Source organism: Scatophagus argus, chromosome 21 (assembly GCF_020382885.2).
Source record: "Scatophagus argus isolate fScaArg1 chromosome 21, fScaArg1.pri, whole genome shotgun sequence".
Taxonomy (NCBI): domain Eukaryota; kingdom Metazoa; phylum Chordata; class Actinopteri; family Scatophagidae; genus Scatophagus; species Scatophagus argus.
In genome coordinates, this window is record NC_058513.1 from 3311392 (window position 1) to 3335775 (window position 24384).

Below are 24384 nucleotides of genomic sequence, written 5' to 3' on the forward strand. Positions count from 1 at the left end.
TCTTCTACATTTGACCCATCCTTAGTTGAACACACACATGCAACACCCGGCAAATTACATGCAGTGAAACACACACAGGAGCAGTGGGCAGCATCAAGCGCCCGGGGAGCACATTGGGGGGTTAAGTGCCTTGCTCAAGGGTACATCAGCCGGCTAATAGAGGGGGAGGGGGGCATTTTTAGCATTAATCACTCCACCACACCCAAATTTTTCCTGCCTGTCCGGTGGGGGAATCGAACCAGCGACCCTCCGATCACAAGCCGCTTCCCCAACCTCTAGGCCACGGCTGCCCCCCCCCCCCTAAAAAAAAACTTCAGCCACCCAAACAGGGTGCTCTACCGACTGAGCTATCCAGGCTCTTAAATACGACCACGAAGGGACTCGAACCCTCAATCTTCTGATCCGAAGTCAGACGCCTTATCCATTAGGCCACGCGGTCTGACTGTCCATATGAACACTGACAAAACCACTATGAGTCCATCACTGTAAGGTAACTGAAAAACACTGCAAACCACTGATTCTTAGCTAAAGCAAACATGGACTAAGGGTGTAACCTTTGTGTTTAAGATTGTTCTATTTGCCAAGGCAATTAGGGGATTTAATCTGACCCACCTGCCTTGCTACAGGCTAAATACACTTAAAAATAAAGCTCCTGTCAGAACACAAAAGCAATCCTAAATCAGGATCATAAGGTGAAAAATACTTTTCCATGAAGCATCAGGATAACCACTGGCTTTTACCTTTAAATTGCAGTAATCCAGCAGCCTTCTATCAGAGCGTAATTATAGAGTTTGATTTGTTGTGCATCTACCCACTGCACTGAAAAGTCCGTCTACACAGCCGTCTTTGGGTGCAGATCTGGGATCAGGTAACCTTTGCCACAGTAAGAAGAAGAGGAAAGCTGATTTTGATCTGGAATCAGAGTTACGATGGGGCATCTCGCTTCTTTTCGTCTTGCTCCAGCTTGTCCTCGGCAGGTTGTCTGTCTGTGCATGACACATGTTTATGGAATTTGATTAATTAAAGGTTTGAGTTGGCAGCTAAATCTTGACATAAAGATTACAACTTTGGCACAAAAAAAAGAGGGGCCCCCTTGTTATAAGTTATGTATGTGCATTCAGTGACATTTCACACATGTTGTGGTCTGAATTCACAAAGGCATTCAAAGGATTACACGACACCTTAACAAGGAAGGAGGTCTCTAGCAGTGTGGTTAAAGGAACAGGTTGACATTTTCCAAAATACATGGCGTCTTGCTGGGTGCTGGATAAGATCAAGACCACCCTGTTAAATATCACGCTACAACCAGCAGGGACCCTTGGTCTGTACAGAAGGAAACAAAAGTGACCTACCAGCACCTCAAAGTGTGAAAACAACACATTTTTGAAGACTTTGGGAAATCACTGCTCCTACCAACAACTAGCATGTTAGCATCGTCACTGTGTTGACATTAGCTGCAAGCACTGTTGTATACAGCCACAACTGTTAGCATGACTTTAACCTCTCATGTAAGACTTCAGTTTTTGCACAGATTAAACAAACAAGAAATAAGGTGCTAATTGAGTTTTAGAGCTGCTTGTAGGCAGATTTTATAACCTTCATACAGATCAAGGCAAGTTTCCCACTGTTATGCTAAGTGAGTTGGCTGCTTGCTGTAGCTTCGCAATTACAATTATAATTAATGTACAGATACAATAGTGGTGTCTTAGTCTCTCTTATCTAAAATGGCACATGCAGATGTAGTGGCCGGTAGCATCTTCAATTTATTTGACTTTATTTATTTGAGTTTATTACTGTAACATGTATAACCTATGAGAGAAATACACTCATTGGTACTGGAGAAAGAGGCATGGGGTATGGATTGAGTGCAGCAGATTTTCTGTATTTTAGCTCAGGACTCCAGCAGAACATAGTGAGGCTGATTCTTTGTTTAAATCAATGATGTTTGCTTCTCAAAAGCAGGCAAAGATGATGGACTTTCCCAGACGCCATACTTTTAATGTAAAGGTGTCGACCATATTATCATCACTAAACTGCTGCTGCTGTTTACATTTACACCTCAAATTTAAGAAAGGCAAATTTAAAAAATGCACTACAGAATTAATTTGTGCGTGTGTACGTGCATGTATACAGTATGTGTATATAAGTAACTGTATGTATTGCAATGTTTTATTTTTTAATCATATTTTATATTTAAATGTGATAACCTGTGCATATTGGTGGTATGGTGTAGCATGAAGGAGACTCCAAACTTTCATTTCCAAATTGTTCTGGAAAATATCTATTGCACTGGAATATAGCTGAGAAGTTGAAGTGAATTTCATGAGAAATGGCCTATGCCAACATATCAGTAATAACACAACTTGCAATGCACTATACCTTCCATGATAAGTTCTATTTACACTGTGATTTCCTCCTGAAGTTTTTCAAGCCCCGCAGAGACTGCAGTTACATGTCTGCTCTGCTGAACTCTGGGTAATGAATCAGATTGCATATGTTATCCTATGTCTGGAAGACAGAGTACCTGCCTGCTGCTACTGACTGCTCTGCAACAGCTTTACACAGCCGTGACAATTATCTCCATAAATCACATGGATCCGTTTCTGCACAATGGACTATATATGCGGAGACAGCTGGGAAATATAGAAAATGACGTTCATCTCTGGAGGAGCACATTTCTGTTGATAAAGAATTTAACACTATCTGTCCTGTCAGTGTTGCTGCATAAGAAACTGATTTTCTGACCTTTTTGACTCAAATCAACATGGGAATGTGAGGTCAGTAAGTTTTTCTGGATCCCAAAGGCAAATACAGGATTCTCCTAGACATATATATATATACATATGTCACCCTCTAGTGGCTAATCATTCCCATTACTTTTGGCAAAAGAATATCACCTCAAGGGGCATTATCAGCTGTTCTGAAGCTCTGAAGCTTTTGATCATACCTTATGATCATCAACAGCAATGAGAGTTGAGTGAGTTTGGCCAGTGGTTCAAATATTCATTTTTTTCCTGAGCGCATTAAAAGTAGACATCAGTGGGTATGCAAATTTTGGCTTTGTAACTACAAATAATTTTGCTGACTGTTTTTAAATGAGTGTTGCACAGTTTAAGAGTATTTTTTTTTAAATTTAAAAGAATGGATTTGCTATGACTAAGAACGTGGCCTGTAAGCCTAGTAAATGGGTTGAAATATATATATATATATATATATATATATATATATATATGAAACTGGTATGGTGAATCTGGCCCCAAGGATCATGTAATATCTGTTTGTTGTCTGTTAACTTTTGGTCATACGACATGATCTTGAACAGCAGACTTTGCCCAGTTTCATGTACAGAAGTCACGTATGCAATAAGCTACTCTTGCTAGTAAGCACCAGTGACACCAGTCAGTTATTAAACCAGTTATTATTATTCTGTAAATGTACATGCAGGAGCCATTTCGGCATTGTTGTATTGGTGAAATGTTTGACTTTATGGAGATTTATGGACGCTGGTTATGGATTCTTGCATGTAACAAAATGAAGAACTAACAGTGAGGAGTAAACATTTGGACAGTATCACGAGCATGTTAGTTATTAACCTGTCTGTGATAGTAAGTTCAGGCTTAGCTGCTACAGCACATAGTAAAATTACATACTGAGATCATATTCACTGAAATGCCATGTCTTCCTAATCAAATACGGCTTTAAAAAATCCTGTCTACACCTATTGTTCATAATGCTGATTAGCTGTTGCATCTAAGATGTTACTGAAGAATGTGACTAATGGTCTCAAGTGGCTCTTAACATGCAGTATTTTCTTGTAAAATGTTTATCTTTATAGATTAATTTTTATTTGGTGACTATTTAGTGAGTCTAAGTTTAAAATTCACATTTAAACATCAGGGAAATTAGATGTATGGGACAAGTAATGCAAATTTCAATGTTCTTTGACGAGATTTAATCAAAGGCTGTCAATTAACTGTAACTTGAAAAAATGACCTGCCACAAAAACAATAAACAAGTCACGAATTCATTAACTTGAAACACACTCATTTTCAATTAAAAAAAAATCAAAAAAAAAAAAAATCTCACTTTTATTTAAAGAGACCGTTTTATCACAGCACTGGTAGAACTCAGGTTTAATGCAACGAATTGAGAGGGACAGTTTTGTACCACTAGGTGTCACTGTTTTACAAAAGTGGGATCTGAGCTATACAGAAAACTGATTCAGTGTTGTCATTTGTCTTTCTCCTATCCTACATTTACAAGTCAAACACTGTTGGCAAATTTAGCGTAAAAGAGCCTAACTTCCCAAAATGAGGATAAAAATTATGTGTAAAACGTAAAATTTGATTCCACATATATGAATGGTTTATTAGTAGTTGGGGTTTCTTCGGACAGTTTAGGGTTCCTGTGAAGGTCTACATAAAGGTTTACCAAACCTGAGGGTTGGCACCCTGAAAGGGTCACCAGATAAAGCTGAAGGGGTCATGAGATGAAGCAGAAAACACTTATGCTACTTAAAAGACATATTCCTAATAATAATAATAATAATAATAATAATAATAATAATAATAATAAATAAAACAAAAATTGCTATTTGGTTGACTTGGTTACAGCCAATAGAAAAATGCACACTGTAATTACACCCAAAAGGCTGAGAATCACTTGTCTAAAATAAGAATTTCCCCTTTATAAGAACAGAAATTCTATAAGAATACAAAGATGTAGATTCACTACAAAACATTTGGTCCATAAAGTGCAACTGTCACAATATTAACCCCCAAATATGATCGATCAGCCTTCATAAACCTTCGTCAGTTCACCTAACCAGACACCAGTGGGCAAACAGTGATGTTAGATAAACAGCAATTAATTGCACTTGTACATGTCCATGGCTACCAAACCAAACTTCACATTCTATCAGCACTGGGACGTCTACTCTCCTCGATATATAACAATGTTCTTATCTGTCTCATGAATCTTAATCTCGTAGAGCAGATTGGGTGGGAGCACCTTCACCATGTTGTCCCAGATATAAACAGCCAAGTTCTCCGTTGTGCTAATGGAGCCAAGAAAAAAATGAAGAAAGAATCAGAATACACAAATGCGCGCATGATCTGTGGAAAGTGCTGTTGAAAGCAGGTGAGAAGGGCACTCACCTGACAACAGTGGAAAAGTATGGCACATCCTTATCCAGGTTTTTATGGTCCAGTGGAGTCATGATGACATCCTACAGGAGCAAATCAATTCATCAATTAATCAGTCAATAAAAAGTGTAGGTCTGGCAAGGTGTGAAAGGAATTGGACATGTTTACTCTAACCTGATGTTATACAAGAATAGTTCCACAAATACTTTTTCCATGTCAAGGAAAAACCATTACACAATTTTAGAATTGTATAAGTGTGTCTGAGAGCAGCCTGCACAGAGTGGGAAATCCCCTTTAAGACGAAAGTAGGAAGTGATTTATTCCCATGTTTTGAACGACAAGACGTGTGACATTATACTGTGTTGAAATAAATTAACAAAGCATCTGGTGTGTTTTCCAGTTGTTCTGACTCATTCACGGTCTTTTAACATTATTGTTTACACCATTAGTGGTGTCGTTAACAGGCAGCTCTCTTTGTGCTTCCTCTGAGAAATAATGTCGACTAACGGATTGAACTAATGACCATTAGCTGACAAGGAAGATTTTAAGTCGGGTGCAGCAAACAAAAGCCTTCAGCTGTCCAAACAGGCCTTGTTGATATCGGAGGACATCTGTGTCCACAGTGAGAATCTCTTTGATGGACAGAATATAAATCTGTGAAATGCTGAAGCAACATTCAGGATCAGAAACCATTTTAAAACTGTGCTTACATCTATCTCACTTTAATACTGCTCTCATCGATCAGTTTGTTTGCACAAATTTCCACGTTTTCTTTCACAATGTAGAAATAAAATTGTTAAAGACCTGCATTCAAAATGTAATTTACTAAAAATGTAATAAAAGTCCACTATGATCAACTATTCATTCAGAATTAGGACCCATTTTAGATTTATACATATAAGTTTATTATAAGCAGCGATGCATTACATATAAGAATCACCTTAATGTTACAGCTGGTGAAGGTGGGCTGATATGTTGGACGCTGCAATAGGGTGAGTTTTGTCCTCGAAGCTATTGGATGAAATCCCACTGAGGAGAAAACTGTGCTGTTCTAACAATCTCACCTCAATGCACCTCTTCAAGTCAGTTAAGTTCATGACCATACCAGTGACACGATCAATCTGTGGACACACACACACAGATACACACACGGTGAAGGTTAAACAAGTGTATATGTGACCATGTGACTAGCTTCCAGCTTTCTGCATGCTTCACAGCATGACAGTAATCAAGTAGTGTCTTCGCTATGTCCTGCATGTCAACACATAGCCAGTTGTTCAACTGAAATGAAACAATGTATACACAGATAGAGAGACAGATAGATATAGATATAAATAGATGTTATTTTCAAAGCTAAGTCCTATTTATTTAACCCCAAAATAAATTACTTGTATAAATTTTGGTCCTCCACAAATGGTATGGAAATAATAACAATAACAATAATAATACTAAACCCCCAAATCAGTTCTAACCAGTAAAGAAGTGATGAAGCTTGTTTAAGAGAAAAACAGTGACACGTGCTGTCACTCACCTTTCCACGCACCGTTACCTCCACTGTGGACAGAAATGAGACCACTGAATGAATGTGTGACAGAGCAGCTGTGTAACATTTCTCACTACATGTATTATGTTACACAACAGGGACGAATGACAGCTTGTCAAACCTTTGTAGTTGTGTCCGTGACCGTTGGGATTGTTGCATTTTCCATAAACTCCTTTGTTCTCCTCATCGCTCAAGTGAATGCTGAAAAGAAGATGAAGCAACATTTATCAAACCCTGCGGCTCACACCGTCTCTTTGCCGTCCATCATATTTGTGACACAAGTCAAACAAGGAAAAATGTGCCATGGGTTTATTGACGCTGCTGCCTTCAGGTACCCTTCGGAGACTCAAACTTCTAAGTTTTAATTTGTAAATTTGAGCAACAAAAGAATAAGAAAACAAAGCTTAAAATAATTATTATATTGCCATTATAGACCAGTTACTGGTTTATTTTTCGTCGTGTGACTTATGAGCAGGAACTAAACAGAATGACTCAAATGGCAATTTGCAGAATATACATGATAAGCTCATCTGTGACAATGCAAATATTCCCACTGTGGGACTAATAAAGGATTACCTTATCTTAAGCAAATAACACATTAGCCTAATTATTGATTTATTTTCGTCTATAACACTTGTCATTTTGTTTCTCCATGTGTACACTTTGTTATTACAAAAAATAACAATAATATTATTAAAAGAACAAATAGAACAGAGAATATGCTTACAATCGAAACTGAACATGGGCTAATAAAATATTGGTGAATGCTATTTTTGTTTACAAATTTGTATTACTTAAGAAGAATGGTTAAAAAAATCAGATACTGACAATGTAGTTAGCACATTAAATTCACAGCCTTATTACTGTTTCATATCTTCTTATGTAACTTTGCCCTACATTTGTATCTCGGTCTGTATCGGTTACACAGAAAGTAAAACTTCACAAGGAGCGTGCTCTCTTGTACGACAACATCTGAAGGCAACACCAATAAACTACAAATCCTACGAGACTGACGCCATTTTCGCCGTTTTTATCGTTCAAAATGTGCGACTTACAACATTTCTACAGCTCTATGTTTAAATAGGCAGTTCGGGTACATTGTCTTTTTCTTTTCCATCCAGAGGACCGTCGCTCGTCAGCGAGTCTCTGTCGAAAAACCTTCATCATCTTTCAATCTTAGCAACGCATACAACAGCTGCTTCAGCCTATCATAATATGTTAAACTGCGCAACAGTGCTCTTAGCTTTTTGGCGACTTGACCCAATATCGGTAATGGAGTCAGAATTTGGAAAGAAGAAGCCTGCTGCCCATCTCTAACGGTCTGACTACAAAGCGGACGGACTACCTGTGGAGTCGGTGACAAGCGCTGAAGCACTGCACCCTGGTGATGTATCCGATGCGCTCCGTCGCGCTGTCGCTCACGCAGGATGCAGCCATCATCTCGATGTTTCTGACAGGAAGACGAGTCAATGAGTAATATACTGACAGGCCGGAAAGAGAGGACACAAACTCCAACCCCCGTGACTCACGCTGCCTAACCATTGGTTCAAATCAGCGCGTAGGATTTAATGCTACTCACATGTCTCAGATGCAATATTAAAAGCCCTCAAGCTGGATGGGACTAAGTAGCCCTAATGGCAAACACTGAAATACACACTGTAATATTTTGTATTAAACTGTCGATTTTTATTATTATTATTTTTTTTTTTTGTAAATCACCAGCAGAGTACAGGCCAAAAGGATTAATATTTTTTATCATTATTGCAATTTATTTACAACTGTATCATTATTTCCACTTCAAAATGTGCAGTTATTTCTGTGCCGCATGTTTAAACCTGAGCACCACATTTCCCCTCTGTGGGATAACCTGGCACGAGTGTGTGTGTTACGTAAGCAGACTCAGCAGGCGTCTTGACTTCCCAAAGGTGAAAATTAACTCATAGTGCTCTCCATATCACAAGCAACTCACGCTAAATTTATATATATACAAAGACAAATAACTCAGAAAAATGAACTCCTAATAACAAAGTCAAAGGTTGTCCTGTATTTTTATTTATTGTCATATGCACAATATCAATATAGGGTTGAGCAATGAAATACTTGTGACACGGCAGGCAAGCAACTCCAAGTGGACATAACATAGACAAATAAAGAGCTAAAAAAATAAGTAAAACAGATTTCTACATATACATTATATATTATATATTACATATATATGCGGTCCAGTGTAATGAACCGCACACTGGGGAGAACAAACAACTGCTCCACATGCACAAGACTCAACACAGGAGGGCCAACCGCACTGGCCAGGATTCTGCAGTCCATCTACATCATAAGGAGAAGGGACATTCATTTGAGGGAAATAATGTCCACATCTTGGACAGGGAAGACAGATGGTATGAGAGAGGGGTGCATCTATCACGTGCAGCCTTGAGATCCCTCCCCCAGGAGACTTTCACCTCACTCCCCCTCAGGACCCATGTGACCCTTACAAGCCACACTACAGCTATGGGGAAGCGAGAGTCGCTCACACCTGGACACATGACACACTAACAAGTCACATGATGGCTGTGTGGGACAACGACCCGGTCAGCCCCCTTGCAGTCACAAATTGGCTGGGTCTACCATCTAGCCAACAGGTTTAATACCTGGAATTCTAACCGTTTATCAGAACTGAAGAAACCTTTTGGATGAGAGGTGAAACGTCTTTGTTTCAAACTGAAGTCCAGTTGCCCCCCACTTAAGCTCTTCTACTTACACACTATACTGTTTGCTGTAGTTATCTTTAACTGTAGTTATAGCTACCATTAGCTCAGTAAGCTGTGGAACTAGTCGATCTATAGCTTCCTGGATTGAGCCCAGACCACAGCCTCGGGTAACGGAGGGGGTCATAGTGGACTGGAGGGTTCAGCTCAACTAGACTGAGTAACCTCCCAGTGAAAACGACTGGACACCTGACTGGGACTGAACACAGCCAGCCAGGAGAAGGTGGGGAAGCAAAGTTATCTACTGTAAACTGCCTTACACTAGTATCAACAATGTATAACTATGCAAATAACAACTGTATGTCATTGTTACGGTAGGGTCCACTCTGATGTTTCTGCTGGTGCTCTCTCTGTTCTCAGCTCACCGGATTCCAAGAAGAGCAGGTCATTTTAACAGGTGTAATTGCGCTGCCTGTTTACGGGGTCATTAACATTGTGATGAATTTGGTCCTAGATGAACTACACAGGACTGCGCTTGTGCCCTGCAGAGCAATGCTCCAGGTATGCTGAGGGTATGGAAATTGTAGTAAACCAGGCTGTGGTTATCAAGTGTGATCAATCATCATGATTGAAAAAAATATGGAGAAAATATAGCTGCAGGAGGCAATCTAGAGTTAATGTGATGTGGACGGCAGAGAACTGAAATTTGGTACAAATTGGATTTTATGATGAGAGCAAAGTAATTAAGAGCCAGATCTACTACAGGAAGTCATATTAATAATATTTATCATTGACTAGAGGCACAAACCATCTGATTTCAATATATACATGCAGAAGAGAGTCAAATAAGGTGGTCTGTTAAAGAAAAAGAAGAAAAGGCAGAAATATAAATGAATCTCTGTGGAAAGTTGAGGAGAATAAAAAGACAATATGGTTTAATTGTTGTTTAATTTGTGTACGTATATTGTTGTGAGACTGACTGTGAGACATGTACAAATCATGTGATGGTTTTACCCGTACAACAAAGCCTTTGTTACATTTTTAGCTTCATAAGAATGAAACATGACAAGCCTGTAAAACTTGCTGCACATAGAGCCTTTGCATTATTCACATTCGGACAACAAATACATTGTATTTATATGCACATTTCGATCCAGATGTTGTGTCATATGGATATTTCTATCTAGTCTGACATAATAAGATGTTACATATTTTACATGGTAAATAAAACTTTGAAAAATGCTTACTGCTGCTGTGACATTTGTACAGTATGATATTACATGTGAGGTTTACTGTATGTACAAATACGCAAAGTGAAAATTATATGCCTGCAAATGTATACAATTCACTGTACATTTACGCTGTAACTGTAGAGCAGTCATCAAGGACAACTGTTAATAAACTCAGAATAAGGCCTTCATCCATTACACTGGATTGGTGCAAAAAGGAATGATTCAGTTATTTGGAGAGTAAACTTCTTTAACTTTCCATTTTTAATTGAGATTCTTTGGTAAATCTATATATATGTATTTCTGCTTTCATCTCAATAATCAGTCTGCTTAACAAATGTAAATAAAGTTGTTAAATACATTCTGGTTTCATATGCTGTTTGCCACTGGCCAAATGTTCTGTAACTCCCTTATATACCCCGAAAGCAGTCTGAATCCCCACACTCCCAGTTTGAAGTCAACCTCACTTCGCAGGATGATTCAGAAATTCCATCAGAAGTGAGAACAAAGCACAGATGGGTTAACCCGTTAGGGGCCCCTCAGTAACAAGCTGACTTGATCAAACCTCTCACCAATTGTGCAGTGTGTATCTACCCTGTTGTCTCCATGTTCAGATTAAACATCCCATGGAATGGGGACTTAAAGCTCCAGTGACCTATGATGTAGTTAGTGTGCCTGAAAAGTCTCATTAGATCTCACAAACTTTGCAATGGTCTCATTCTTCTGGTTGGCATTTTTTTTTTGTTTCAGAGGCAGACAGGAAATGGAGTGTGGGGTAGGGGTATGACATGCAACAAATGTCAACAGCTCAACAAAGTTCCTGGAGCCATCTGGAATGCGGTGTAACCATTTGGCTACCACATGTTAGAATACATGTGGCAACTTCAATATTTGCACCCAGAGACAGACAAGCCTTAATCAGTTCTTAACGTCTGGTTGCAAGGGTGAAATTTCACGTCAAAATAAATTAATTCCAATACGTAATCAGCAAACTCAACCTTCATTCAATAAGTTGCACAGTTGGCTCATAGCAAACCAAACTAAAAGTGGTGAACACTGAAATAACCTAGGACAGGAGAGTCCATAGTGGAGGAAGCTATCAGCATTGTTTATTAGCTGTGCTGCACCCTCCACTTTTATTTACACTTGGTCTCCTCTGTTGGAGATTTTTGTGGTACAAATACACCTCTTGTATGAAGAGGGAGGATCCTTCCCCTCTTCACATCAAAGGAGTCATGGTGGAGAGGGTCAGTGACTTCTAATTCCTGGGAACATACATCTCTCAGGACCTCACACGGACTGTTAACACCATGGCTTTTGTAAAAAAAAAAAAAAAAGAAAAAGGCACAGCAGCGTCCGTACTTCTTATGGTCACTGAGAAAAGTAAATCTGTCCCTGAAACTGCCGTTGTCTTTCTACAAATGTTCAGCAGAAAGTATCATCAACCATGGCATTCTGGTGTGGTTCAAAAGCTGGACCGTGGCCCACAACAAGGCTCTGGAGAGTCATAAAGTGAGCACAGGACATTGTAAGGTCAAAGCTTCTCTCTCTCACTGAGATATGAGCCAGATGCCTGCGCTGAGCAACAAATATAATCCATGACTGCTCCCACAAGGGCAACGGTCCGCTCGAACTGCTGTCTGCTGAGAAGCGCTACTGGTCCACTAAGGCCCGCACCTCCAGACTCTTTTCCCACACAGTTTTTATCCAAGTGATGTAAAAGAACTTAATTCTTAATTAAGTTTTGGGACTGTGAAATAGAAATACTTGGGACAGTGCGATAGATTTCATTTTATGCATTTTAGCTTGCTACTTATTTATTCCATTCTTGCTACTTTTTTTATGTCAAGTTGTTTGTTGTGTGTCGCTCACGTCTTTCATCTTGCACCTTTATCGATACCTTATTCCTTTACCACAAAGAGTTGCATTTGATTTGTGTTGTACAGCAGTGCAATGACAATAAAGGCATCCTAAATCAAGACAACGCTGCTAACGTGACATCATCTAGCGACCAGGCTAGCAAGATTGCTAACTGACAATTAGAAAGCTAGCAAGCAGGGAGATTGCTCTTGAATTAAATGATGTACAATCTGAGCAAAATGGATAAGTGGGGTACACAGCTTGATAGTGTGTTAGTCATAGCCTATTTTGCAGACACTTTCTAGTGTAACCAGCCCTTTAGGTTGTCTGTATGTAAACTAGTTTGAGGTGGCTTTACTTAGGAACACACAACCTTTGAGCACAATGTCAGCACTAGCTAATGAAGGTCTACATTTTAACACATGGCCCATCTACCATAAAGGGACACAAGACCCATCTCAGTTGTTGCTGCACTTTGGTGGCCCACTTTTATTTTATGTCCCTACCAAATTTCAAATTAATCAAAATTACCACAAACTAACTGACACAAAATAAATCTGGGGCACCTGGGGTCTGAGCTCCAGGTAACTCTGGCCAGCTGATAATTCAGCTTTGGAAGAATATGTCTCTCAGTTACTATTTCAGTCTTTCTAAGGTGTTTGTTGAGCATGCATGCATCCACGTTTTGTGATGAGGTTCAGAACTCACTCTCTTCCAGAATCTCTTCCATGGTCTCCCCAAGCGTTATCTCTCCATCACTACTGGACAGACTCTTCCTGGTGAGAAAGTCTAGTCCGGCTGTGTCACACCCCTTAAACCCTTGACCCTTAATCTCTCCAACTCCAAACCCCCCACCTCCTCCACGTACAGCCACCTGGAGCAGGTGTGGGTGCGTTGTGGAGGTGCCGCCCTCGTCGTAGGAGTCACTCTGCCGAGAGCACTGTTGGCGGTGCCCTCGAGTGCATTTCCACAGGTGCTTGAGAGGCACACCCTGAAAGCAGCTCCTGACCTGGAAGTGGTTGGTGAACAGGAAAAGCTGCCAGCGCTTCTTCAGTTCAGTTTGGACCTAAAATCCAGCATAAAGAAAAATGTCAGCAGTTATATCATTACATGTATAAGTGTGTACTGTAGTTATACCTCTGGACAACATGGTCACGAATGTTGTCAGTGTAGTTGAGGACCAAAACGACTATATAAAAGAGTCTAAACCAACAAGAGTTGACCTCTTCACCATGATCAAAGCCTCTGAATCATGATGAAGCTTACCAGGGATGTGCGAGTACATCATTATCTGAATCCGTTCAACCAACTAAATTACATGGGTTGATCAGCAGTTGCTAGATTTATTATTTATTAAAAAAACTATTTACAAAACAGCCTCAGATCTGAGCTTCAGATTAATGTTTTGGATTAAATAATGACAAGTATTTACAGTTTCTTATGGACTTGAATGAATGAACTTCAGAAAGCCTCACAATTTTACAAATATTACATCACACAATACTTGTACTAATGAAAAGTACATTATTTCAGCCGAGTACTCGCTCAGTCATTTAGCCTACAAATATGATTCTACTGCAAAGATCAGCTGAAAGAATCACAATACATAAAGAGGAAGAAACATACCTCTCCATTCGCGAAACAGTACAGCACAGCAACCAAAAATCCCTGAAACATTAGATGTTACACCTTATGGTTAATGTGGATTTAGATCAAAACTACTCTTGTGAGGCATGTAATTAACTTTACAGGTGATACCTGAAATGAGCTGAGGGTGAGGTTGATGAAGTTCCTGGCATAGCGACTGCTGCCTTCCACACATTCATCTATCAACACGGTGAAGACCACTTCATGGATCCCCAGCAGAGGAATCAGAACCAGTGTTGCTCTGGCCAAGCTGAAGGTTATAAACAAAAACATACAGTTATGTATCATTACAAACTGCTGGGCTGTAACTTTTATACTGGCCCATGATTCAAAGAGCCAAGGACAAAGTAGAGGAGAAAGGAAAGCTTTGTAAATGTATGCATGAGCTTCCTTCTTGCAGTGACATTTATGGTGGAGTGAAGAGGCCAAAGCTTATGGGGGTGACATTTGAATTGGTGGGGAACGTGGGAGTGATTAACATTTAAATGTTAAACCAAGAATGTCATGTACTGTTTAAAGACACCATTTAGGAAACAGCTCTCAAGGTCGAACATATTTCCTGACATTTGGATTTGGAAGCAGATGTGAGTGAAGGCAGGGGGAAATACCTGTATCTGTAGTCAGTAAATTTCACCTGATCTGCTTTCAGCTTGGACAGCAGCAGCATCAGAATCTTGATGAATATGAAGAAAATGACCTGAAACACACATCCAATTTAGATCTAAAGGAACTGCATCCAACAAAACTTGTGACTTAGTGTCTCACAAGATGAAATTTACATGAAAATCTGCATCTGAGAATGCTTCTGTCACCGAGAAATTAGTAATCAGTCATGCTCCTGACTACTACACGACAGCTTCATCATCACATGCCCTCACAAGACAGGGAGCGGTAAATGCAGTATGAAATGTACTTGATTGCTGGCACCAGAGGAACAAGGTTCACAGGAGCATGATGCACGTGACCTAACTAACGTGATTATAACGTTGAATAACTGTAGGTTCTTGGAAAGGCTTTCAAATATTGTTTCAGAAGTATGACTTACCAGCACAGATAAGGTAATCGGGCCCCTTATTATCCACCAGAACCATCTGTTCATAATTGACCAGCATCTTAGGAACAAAATGAATTTAAAATCAAGTCACGGGGACAATTTTAATTGAAGCAATTTATTTAATGTGAAGTAGTGAAACACTCACCCTGTGTTTTCATATAAAATCTTGACCACAGTCCATGGTGTCACAAACAGGACAGGTGTTCCTAAAGATGAACATGTTACCGTCAGCAGATCATATGAATTTATATAAATTCATTGCAAATGTTTGCATTATATTCATCCTCTCATCTATGTGTCATTTTTGCCAATTGGTCTAACTGTTTCTGGGTTGGATTGGTGGTGTGGGGGACTCATTCATTGCTATCTGCCAAAGTGTTTGCATTCGATTAATTTGATTCATATTTATGCATGGTATCCTCATTTGACATTCATATGGAAGTAAAGTAAAGACATGAGCAAAAGGACTAACGAAATACATTAATTTTACAGTTTGTGTGTGTTGGCCATTGAAAAGTCAAAAGCTCCCATTATTCTAGCGTTTTCTTGTTTTAGCAAATCCCATTAAAAGACCAAACCAACAATGTGATAGTCCATCCTTCAATACTTTATGACTTTCGTGCCCTGTATGCAGCTCTCAGCTCCAAACCCATTTGTTCTCAATAGCATATGCATAAATATTTAAAAACTGACAAATACAACTTACAACTATGACTCTATGTGAATAAATAGAGTAGACATGACTTTCATAACCAAACACGACTTTCACCCAGATGAACTGAGTTTGATTCCCGTCTTAATGGAAACTCCTGGTACTGATCTTTTCCTAAGCCTAACCATGTGTCCTTTGTGCCTAAACTTAACCAAAGTGGCATTGAACATTAAGCATGTGTTCAGGCTTTGTGGGTCAGCCACAGATGCCAAAGGCTGCACGACAAAGTGTCAGTATATGACAGGGGTGAGAACATGTGGACATTTGGAGCAGCAGATGGTGTATGTATGTATGGAGTGTATGTGTTCACGGTGATTAAGAAACATGTCACCCAGCGTAACACTGTGGTTCATTGATGTATTTTTAATAGTTTTTGGTCAACAATGGAGCTCTATGGCACAGAGGAAGGTATATAAAGCTCTGATAAATACACAATGCTTGCTAATAAGGTCTTTTCATGGGATTTGTTGACAAGGAGATACAAATATTAGGACAATTTACTTCACACACACACACACCAAAACAGTTCATTGACACTTTACCCCATCCCAGCAGCATGTATTTCTTCAGCAGACGTCTCTTGGTCAGCACAGCTGTGAAGAGCAAAGTGTGGAGGAAAATGGCCTCCACCAACAGCCAGAAGTAGTTACAGGCCACAAAGTATTCCATGCACACTTTGGAGAATTTGCACATCAACACAATCTGTTGAGAAATATTATGAATTAGTCTTGCAAATATTTTGACTGATTTTATTAATTAACAGTTTGTCTTGAAAGAAAGGCCCAGTGCTCATGTATCTGGTAATATAAGTAATAAGGTAACTTTATAATATCTTTTTATACCGCAGAGGTTGAGTATGAGTTCCATCCAGGGTCGTCGTTGGGTAGGTTGGAATACATGATGTATAATATGATTTCTTTAGAAATGACAGCCATGGCTCTCAGGATGAATGACACAAACAGATTCATGTGGATGTAGTTCCTGGTACAGTGGAGCTTCCTGGTAAGCAGATACAAGAGCAATTTGAGCAAGACATTGATTGCTGTAAAACTGTAAATCCATTACTGAGAGCAACAGGGATTGAAAAATGATCATGCAGCTACATGGAAATGCTTCCTGGTCTTTATAATGTCATTTGTAATGACTGATGATCCCTCCAGTCCTGTAAACATGTCTTTAAGCCTTCTCTTCCTAGAGGGCTCTCTCCAGTACTGTGAAAGGCTGCATATCATCAGTATAAAGCCAGTAAACCTGTCCCACACATTATTGATTGTCTATCACAATGAGTAATAGAGGCTGCAAAGTGAAGGTCAAGTAGCTGTTTAATTGTCAATGAAGCTTCAGCAGTGGTTGCTTTAGTACTGTTAGTACTGTCAAGCTTCTTAGTGTCCAATTGGAAGATCCTCCAATGAAACAGCCTTTAAAACATATGATTAAAAAAGGAGACTAAGGTGGAGATGCAGGTACTTTTTTATTTTTGCAGTTTTAACAGCTTCACACACATTTCATGTTTTACAGACTAAGATGTGTCCTGTGGAGTTCTAATAGCACCATCGCATATATGTGTGTCTGCTTGGTCAATTCATGCACACACATGATGACACACTTTCACATCATGTGCATGAGGGTGATATATGGTCTGGTGTATGGTTTCATGATATTCAGCTTGGCTGTTCGTGACTGAAAATTGCCGAGAAATGCAGCAATGCACCATGAAAAGGCAGCGATGGAGAAAAACAATAGCAATCACATAGTTGCATTTTGATGAGAAACAATGTATTGCAAATTAATGCAATGTAAACTTTGCTAACAAAAATCTATGGAGTAACTTAAATTTCCAATATGAAATAATTACTTTTGTTGACATTTATTATTATCATAAATATTATTATTACAATTGTTGATTAGGTCTGCAAACATCTACTGTACCACCCAGACAGATTCAAATAATAAGGGTTCATTATTAATTACAAGTTGTTACAAGGTCTTATTCACAGCAAGTTATTTTGGCTTTGAGTCCTAATGATAACATTGTACTCACAAAGTTGTTAAAGTCTGGGAAGAAGGGCCATGAACACAAGCAGTTCCCAAGGTTTGCAAAACTTATTGGTTAGAGGAAACAAATTATTCCCACAGTTCATTGGTTTGACCTTCTGGCCACAGTTTTTCAACATTTTGGGCACACTCACTTTTGGGTTTAGAAATTTAATTATTATTGGAGCCAGTTTTACTTTCTTGAAGTTAATATCTGGGTATTTGCTCTTCTGGCCAGTAGGGGGCAACAACATCATAGTGACCCTAACAAGTATGCATTACAATGCACTTGTGAATCAAGGCCGAGTGAAGAGTGCTGTTACCCAGTCAGTTTAAAAGTGACCCACCTTTATGACACTAAAAACCCAGGTTTTAGGTTCAATATACCCCACTAGTCCATTATCTCGTGGTGGTACACCTCTCTGACAGCTCGTATTTGTTGCTGTGTTGTTCTTGTTACTGCTTGCTCAGACCTCAACAATTTTATCATTATTGATGGAAACAATGGCCAGAACTGCACAAATAGGATCCACCTTGTAGTAACCCCAAATATCATTTATCTTCTTCACATAAAATGCAATACATTTTTGACCATAAGAAACCCCCACTGACCTCAACATGCCCATCAGGAGAGTGGCCAGTGTGAGAGAGGACAGGGACAGGGAATAACCAATAACAGAGATCAGCCTGAGGGCTGTCTGGCGATGCATTTCATCCTCCTGGACACATACATGCAGACACAAAAATTGATGGGAAGAACACAACACCTCTTCAGATGTTTCTAATAAAGACAGATATTATCAGAAAAACAATCCCTGGTTTTTGTATACTGTCTCAGGGTACATGAGAAACTGCAAATCAACAAATACATGTTTGGTTTTCAGTTCCAGCACTAAGGGGCAACAGAAACTATGTATTTAACACCCTCCTCCTCCTCACCTTGTCTTTGAAGTAATGGTCCTCCTTACATTCTGAGTCATCCCTCCAAAGATCGGAAGAGTTTTCCCTCTGTCGCCATCTCCCATCGGCTAAACATTCTCGATGTGCCCTCCTGGTGTCATCTGCAGATAATTGAAAGACATTCTATTATCCATGGTAAGATGGAAGTCTGACTTGGCAGTTTACCATTTTATGTTTGTCATGAATATTTATCATGTTCACCATCTTACTTTAATGTGTTACCTTGCTAATATTTGACATATCTGATTCACCGTCATCCACTCTATAGTTGTTGAGACAATTCACTCAGAACGTGAACTGTCAACCACATGATAGTGCTGAATTAGGAATGATGAATTTTCATGAAAATCCATCTAATAGATGTTGAGATACTTCAGCCTGGACCAACTGACTGACTGACATCCTGCCTGGAGCCCAACATGACTCATAACTAATCTGAGATGCCAGATTAGGTTGAGTTCTTATCAGTGGTTGCAGCTGACATGGCCAGCGGCAGACTACTGCTGCACATTTAAAGCATGACTGACATGTAAATAAATGTTTCAACTTTTAACTACACTGTTAACCACTTGATCCTGTGATGAGTCTTATGATTCAATCAGTGATCAATTCTCAACTCTCAACTCAAATCACACTCAAGTCTCCAAAGTACAAGAGTGTGAGGGCTGAGAGAGCTCAACGCATGACAGCTTAAGGAAACATGTGCAAATAGCCAAAACACAAGCAAATTTATAAAGTCATTATAATGTCATCTCAACTTAAAATACAAACTTGCTACAAATACACAAAATAGCAATGAAAACGTTTCAAGAAGACACTAAACGGTGTTGAACACAACTTAGGCACACTTGTTGTTCCCGAGGTTGGGGGCTTGGGTTATTGAAGCTGGGTTTGCATATCATCCATTTATGTTTATGACTTTCTGACTCCTACATTCTCTCTACTCTCCACACAGACTGAGAGTGCACATCGCAGACCTTGCAGCTCAGAAAAGCGAAATTCTTTTTAATGATTTAATTATTTGTGAGGAGATTATGTTTAGGATAGACCTTTACTACAATACCACAGTGTTATGGTTATTATCTGTGATTAACAGCAGTTATCCAATGTTATTGTTTCAAATTACTTGAAAGTTACTATGATTTACAATCTTGAAAATCTTTGAATTTGTTTGCTCCAGCAAGGTTAGCACAAAATTACAGAAAAACAATTTGCATGCGCTTTCTTAACTTGCAGTGTATTGACCTCTCAGTATGGCCAAAGCTATAATGATAGTTATTTTGAAGTGGTAAAACATACTACCATCGCTGATCCACGGTAAATAAGAAGGACAGGGGACTGACACATTCCCAGGAGTTGAATGGGGCCAACACACAAACATATCAAATGTTCCCTTACAGTAGATTCCTGTAAAATAAGAATAATATGGATTTAAGGTAATAACAGGATAATGAAAACATTAAACATTAAAAAACAAACAAACAAAAACAAAACAAAAACAGGAGCCTCACCAGTTTCTGGAAGCGTGCTGAGGGTTCTGTTGCAGTTCTCCAAGTACTCAGTCCGTTTAGCTATTAGATTTTCAAGCACTGATCCTGTTGCCTGCACAGTGATTTTAAAAGTGAGAAAATTTGTTGTGTGTATAATGTGAAAGGTTACAGTAAAGAGAATGGTGGCATTCAAGCGACTCTAGACTCTTAGGAAATTACTGACACCTAAACTGTAAAAATAATATGAAAGGCTGCCATATAGTTGCAGTAATAAAGTTGTGTTTCTGCCCACTCCGTGCATATCAGCCGTGTATTTTCTCTTTTGATGCTGGGCATTTATACTGTGTGTCTATCTGTGTCTAAGATTAGTCACTATAAACCACAGCCTGCTGTTTATTAATAGGACTGGAGTTTGCAAGCCAATAAATGAATAAATAAATAAAAAGAGTGAAAATAGGCTAAAAAGCTCAGTATAGTCGCAGAGTAACTATAATTCTCTGGGGTTTTATCTTTACATTACACCTCATTTGGTTCAATATAAATATAAACATTTTGATATGTACAGTAAATACTTGAAAAGCAAGAATAATAAGATGGCAAGTCTATATCAAAATACTACTGAACAATTAGCTGTAGTAAGAAATCCTCACCGACATCACATATAATGCAATAAGAAAACAAACAAACAAACATACAAAACAGTGTAGACAGTATTAACAAAGTCAGCTATCTATGCACTATCTAGTGACTGAGCAGGATGAGGCAGACACAAAATGCTTATCAATTTAAGCCACCCATCAGAAATAATAATAAAATTATATTTAAAACAGGTGACTATGGGTTTGCATTATTTTATAATATAACAGGTCATTAAATTAACTCATTGAGTAAACTTAAGAAATTAGGTTTAGTCAGTGACGCTCAGTTAGACGTATGGCCTCCTACCTAATCACAACATTATTTGTAATTCATGACAAACATTCCTTGGAGGGAAAGAATGTGAGGTTTGCATCAGTTACATTTTGATACACTGACCTGCCTTTCAACCAAAGTGTACTGTGAAGTATACTATCAAGTCAGCAATGTTAATTTAATGTGTTAAGTGCATCAGTTGGACATTCAGTCACCATTTTAATCTACGAGGCTGAACTCACTGCACAATTAATTACAAGTCGGAGTAACTACACAATGTATGCCTTAGGAATGACAATCTAATCTGTATGAAATTGATTTAGTGATATACTATGAGTTGATTTAATGAAATTAATTCTACAATTTTACAGTGTGTTAGCTCATCAGCTCATTTCACTGTATCTGCAGCTTCTGAACAGATGAGATGGGCACTGGATGTTGCAGTATTTGTATTTACCCACTTGGTGGGAGTATTTAATAAGGACCACCTTCACTTAAGCAGGGAACATTTTCACCTGCGTGTAATCTGTAATTAATAGAGACAATTTGTCAACCTGGCTCTCCGCATTAGTGTGATGCCTGCAGCAATGCAAACATACCTCTCTGTTTATTCTTGATATATAAATGATATGAACACTCTGTGGGTGTGTCCCCGTCTAAAGGTTATACTATTTGACAGCTACCTCATTAATTAACGCTCAGTTATGATTCTTCCTTAATTTGCTGTCAGCAAAGAGACAAATTTCTTTTATTATACAAGCAAACTGCAGTTCACAGCTTCCGTCTCTGTCATTCATAATTCAGTAATTCACTGTCACAGACAAGGACAGTAGCTTTCCTATCTCAGCCAAACAGTCCCAAATTTCACACCCCAGTGAGAAAGCGGCTGAACTCTGCAACCTCTTTGTGTCTCTTTGGCCGCCTCGTGGCTCATCCACCACCTGTGTCACAAAGATTTCTCATGTGAGCTGGCTGACTGAGGACGTTTCAATCCTCTGAGACTCTTCTTGTCAAGACCCTGTCCAGATCGGTATCACCAGTGAAAGAAAGACAATAGCTGCTGTCTCCCCAGCTTCTCTGTTGTCTCCCGTGAGACCAGACCTGTTTCAAATCCAGCCGCAGACTCAGCTCCCTTGATAATTTCCCGCATTATAATGTGGAAGATGAAAGCGAGTTTACACAAAACTTAAAAGTGCTCTGTGATCTTACTCATCATATATTTTAAGTGCTTCTCTGCTTTTTTCTTTCACCCCGCAAGAACGTATCGCTCTCATATGAAAATCAAATGAATCAATTAGTTTCTAAGCATGTCACCAAACTACAATTTTCAGGCAATGATTTCAGCAGTAGTTTCTGCAGAACATGCATATGAGCAGTGGAATATCCTGTAGCCAAAATTCTGTAGAACTCAAGAAACAACTACATGGTGTAGTTTTTATTTCTCCACACTGAACTGTCAGCAGCAAGTTTCATGAGAAAGACAGTGTGTTAAATTGACTTCTTAAATTGAGTTCTTTTGTGAATCCAAGCTCTAGTGAAAAAATCAAAATTATTCTATAAAATTCTATGTTTAAGACACTTGAATGTGAGTTCATTGAAAGGCCTAATGTGTGTGTACATACATCTGTATGTTAAGAATTCATTTACCTGGTGGTTGAACATAACAAGGAAGATTAAGAGCAGGAATGTGTGTCCTCCTGTGGTCCACCTCCTCTTGTGCCAGGTTGGCAGCAGGGTTGGCATGGTGCTGAGTGTTTACATTGACGGCAGCTGGTTTCTTGCTTCTCAGCTGGTTTTCCACCTCATACCTTACCCTTGCACTCACAAGGCCCCAAACTCATCCTTGTTTTATCTTCCCCCATCCACTCAGCACAGGTGTCCTTGCCTTGCCACACCAGATACAGTTAGTTTGAAGTTGATCTCCTCAGTTAGCTCCAGAAAGGTTTATTCAGAATATTTCAGATGAATCTGGAGGATGATTTGCAAGAACAGAAAGGGTTCTTCTCAAGTTTGCGATGTTGTTGTCCTGTCATTTTCCCAATTGTCACCAGAACCTTCTTGATCTTTTCCAACAGTTTTCCAAGAATCCAACCTACAATATTGCTCTTTCAATGTGCTGACCTTCGACTTGTAAAACCTCCTAATGATTTCATTTGGAAGGTTATCTTAGGTGAAGAAGTTGTCTGCTGCAGTTCCAGTCCTCCTGTCCATGAAGAGCTCTCAGGCCATGAAGGATGTTTGTACTCCCTATGGACGCAGCGCAACTGAGAGCGCCTGTGGATCCTCACCGACAGATCGCCTCTCCCACCCCGTCCTCCCCTAACCAATCAAGATAAGGCTCGGCGAGAGCCGGCTGTATAACAGGACTAACTTTGTTGTCCAGGAAAATTGATCACATTGGAGGGCACATTTGATAGCTCTAATGTTCCAACAGCCATGATCAGCACATATACACACTTAAATACAAGAACATGTGTTGAAAATAATAATATGTACATACATGCACAAGTAAATACCACCTGTACTGTAGACAGAGACGGAAGGCACGGAAGGCTGACCCCTCCCTTTTGTTTAGCTATCTCACACAGTAACTGGGCATCACTCGGGATTTCTGACACTAATGGGGATCTAGTGTAAACTAAGAGCACTGAAACCAAATACAGGCAAGCAAATGGGATAGCAAGGAGCCAAAGTTGCCAGCAAAAGTCTTGTGCCCTGCATGATGCCTGTCTCACAACATATTTCTAGCAAAACTCTTTCATTTCTATGTTTGTTAGCAAGGAACGGAAGTGTGGGATGCTTTTTGTTGTAACCAATCTAATAGTAAATTTAAAAAAAGTTAATTTTATGGCCAGGAAGGAAGTAATAACATTACAGCTTTCTTTTAATATTGATAGTTATTAAAGCTGTGTGATTTTTGCATGGTACTTAGGGCCAGTGGACCAGGCTAAAAAAAGCTGATAACATCTGATATATTATTATCTCATAAAATTGCTAATGAGCCAGCAACCAATTGACTATCTCCACATGTAGATAGTGTGAAATTACAGTTTATTTCTAGTCGTATTTCTTCACCCTTGAAGGCTAATATTCA

The 24384-nt window shown here is 39.2% G+C and overlaps 2 protein-coding genes and 1 non-coding gene across 4 annotated transcripts; all 3 read right to left on the reverse strand.

Annotated features, from left to right (window-relative positions):
* Positions 1 to 366: 366 nt before the first annotated feature.
* Positions 367 to 439, reverse strand: trnar-ucg. Its single transcript has one exon. It is a non-coding gene; the product is annotated as a tRNA-Arg (tRNA).
* A 3642-nt stretch (positions 440 to 4081) lies between these two features.
* Positions 4082 to 8190, reverse strand: pts (6-pyruvoyltetrahydropterin synthase). 2 transcript variants are annotated; one of them, XM_046377396.1, is made up of 6 exons: positions 8033 to 8190; positions 6809 to 6888; positions 6676 to 6698; positions 6209 to 6265; positions 5157 to 5227; positions 4082 to 5056 (listed from the first exon to the last, which is right to left on the reverse strand). In XM_046377396.1, the coding sequence occupies exons 1-6, from the start codon at positions 8125 to 8127 to the stop codon at positions 4933 to 4935; spliced, it is 450 nt and encodes a 149-aa protein (XP_046233352.1). In that variant the 5' UTR covers positions 8128 to 8190; the 3' UTR covers positions 4082 to 4932. The 2 variants fall into 2 exon arrangements, 1 of the variants encoding a protein (XP_046233352.1); XR_006842053.1 differs by having other exon boundaries at positions 4991 to 5056; positions 6085 to 6265.
* A 4838-nt stretch (positions 8191 to 13028) lies between these two features.
* LOC124053248 (glucagon-like peptide 2 receptor) lies at positions 13029 to 23537 on the reverse strand. The gene is made up of 13 exons (XM_046378293.1): positions 22938 to 23537; positions 20400 to 20490; positions 20191 to 20295; positions 18868 to 18989; positions 18541 to 18647; positions 16737 to 16893; positions 16437 to 16596; positions 15328 to 15388; positions 15174 to 15240; positions 14737 to 14825; positions 14240 to 14378; positions 14108 to 14149; positions 13029 to 13547 (listed from the first exon to the last, which is right to left on the reverse strand). The coding sequence occupies exons 1-13, from the start codon at positions 23031 to 23033 to the stop codon at positions 13179 to 13181; spliced, it is 1605 nt and encodes a 534-aa protein (XP_046234249.1). The 5' UTR covers positions 23034 to 23537; the 3' UTR covers positions 13029 to 13178.
* Positions 23538 to 24384: the final 847 nt, after the last annotated feature.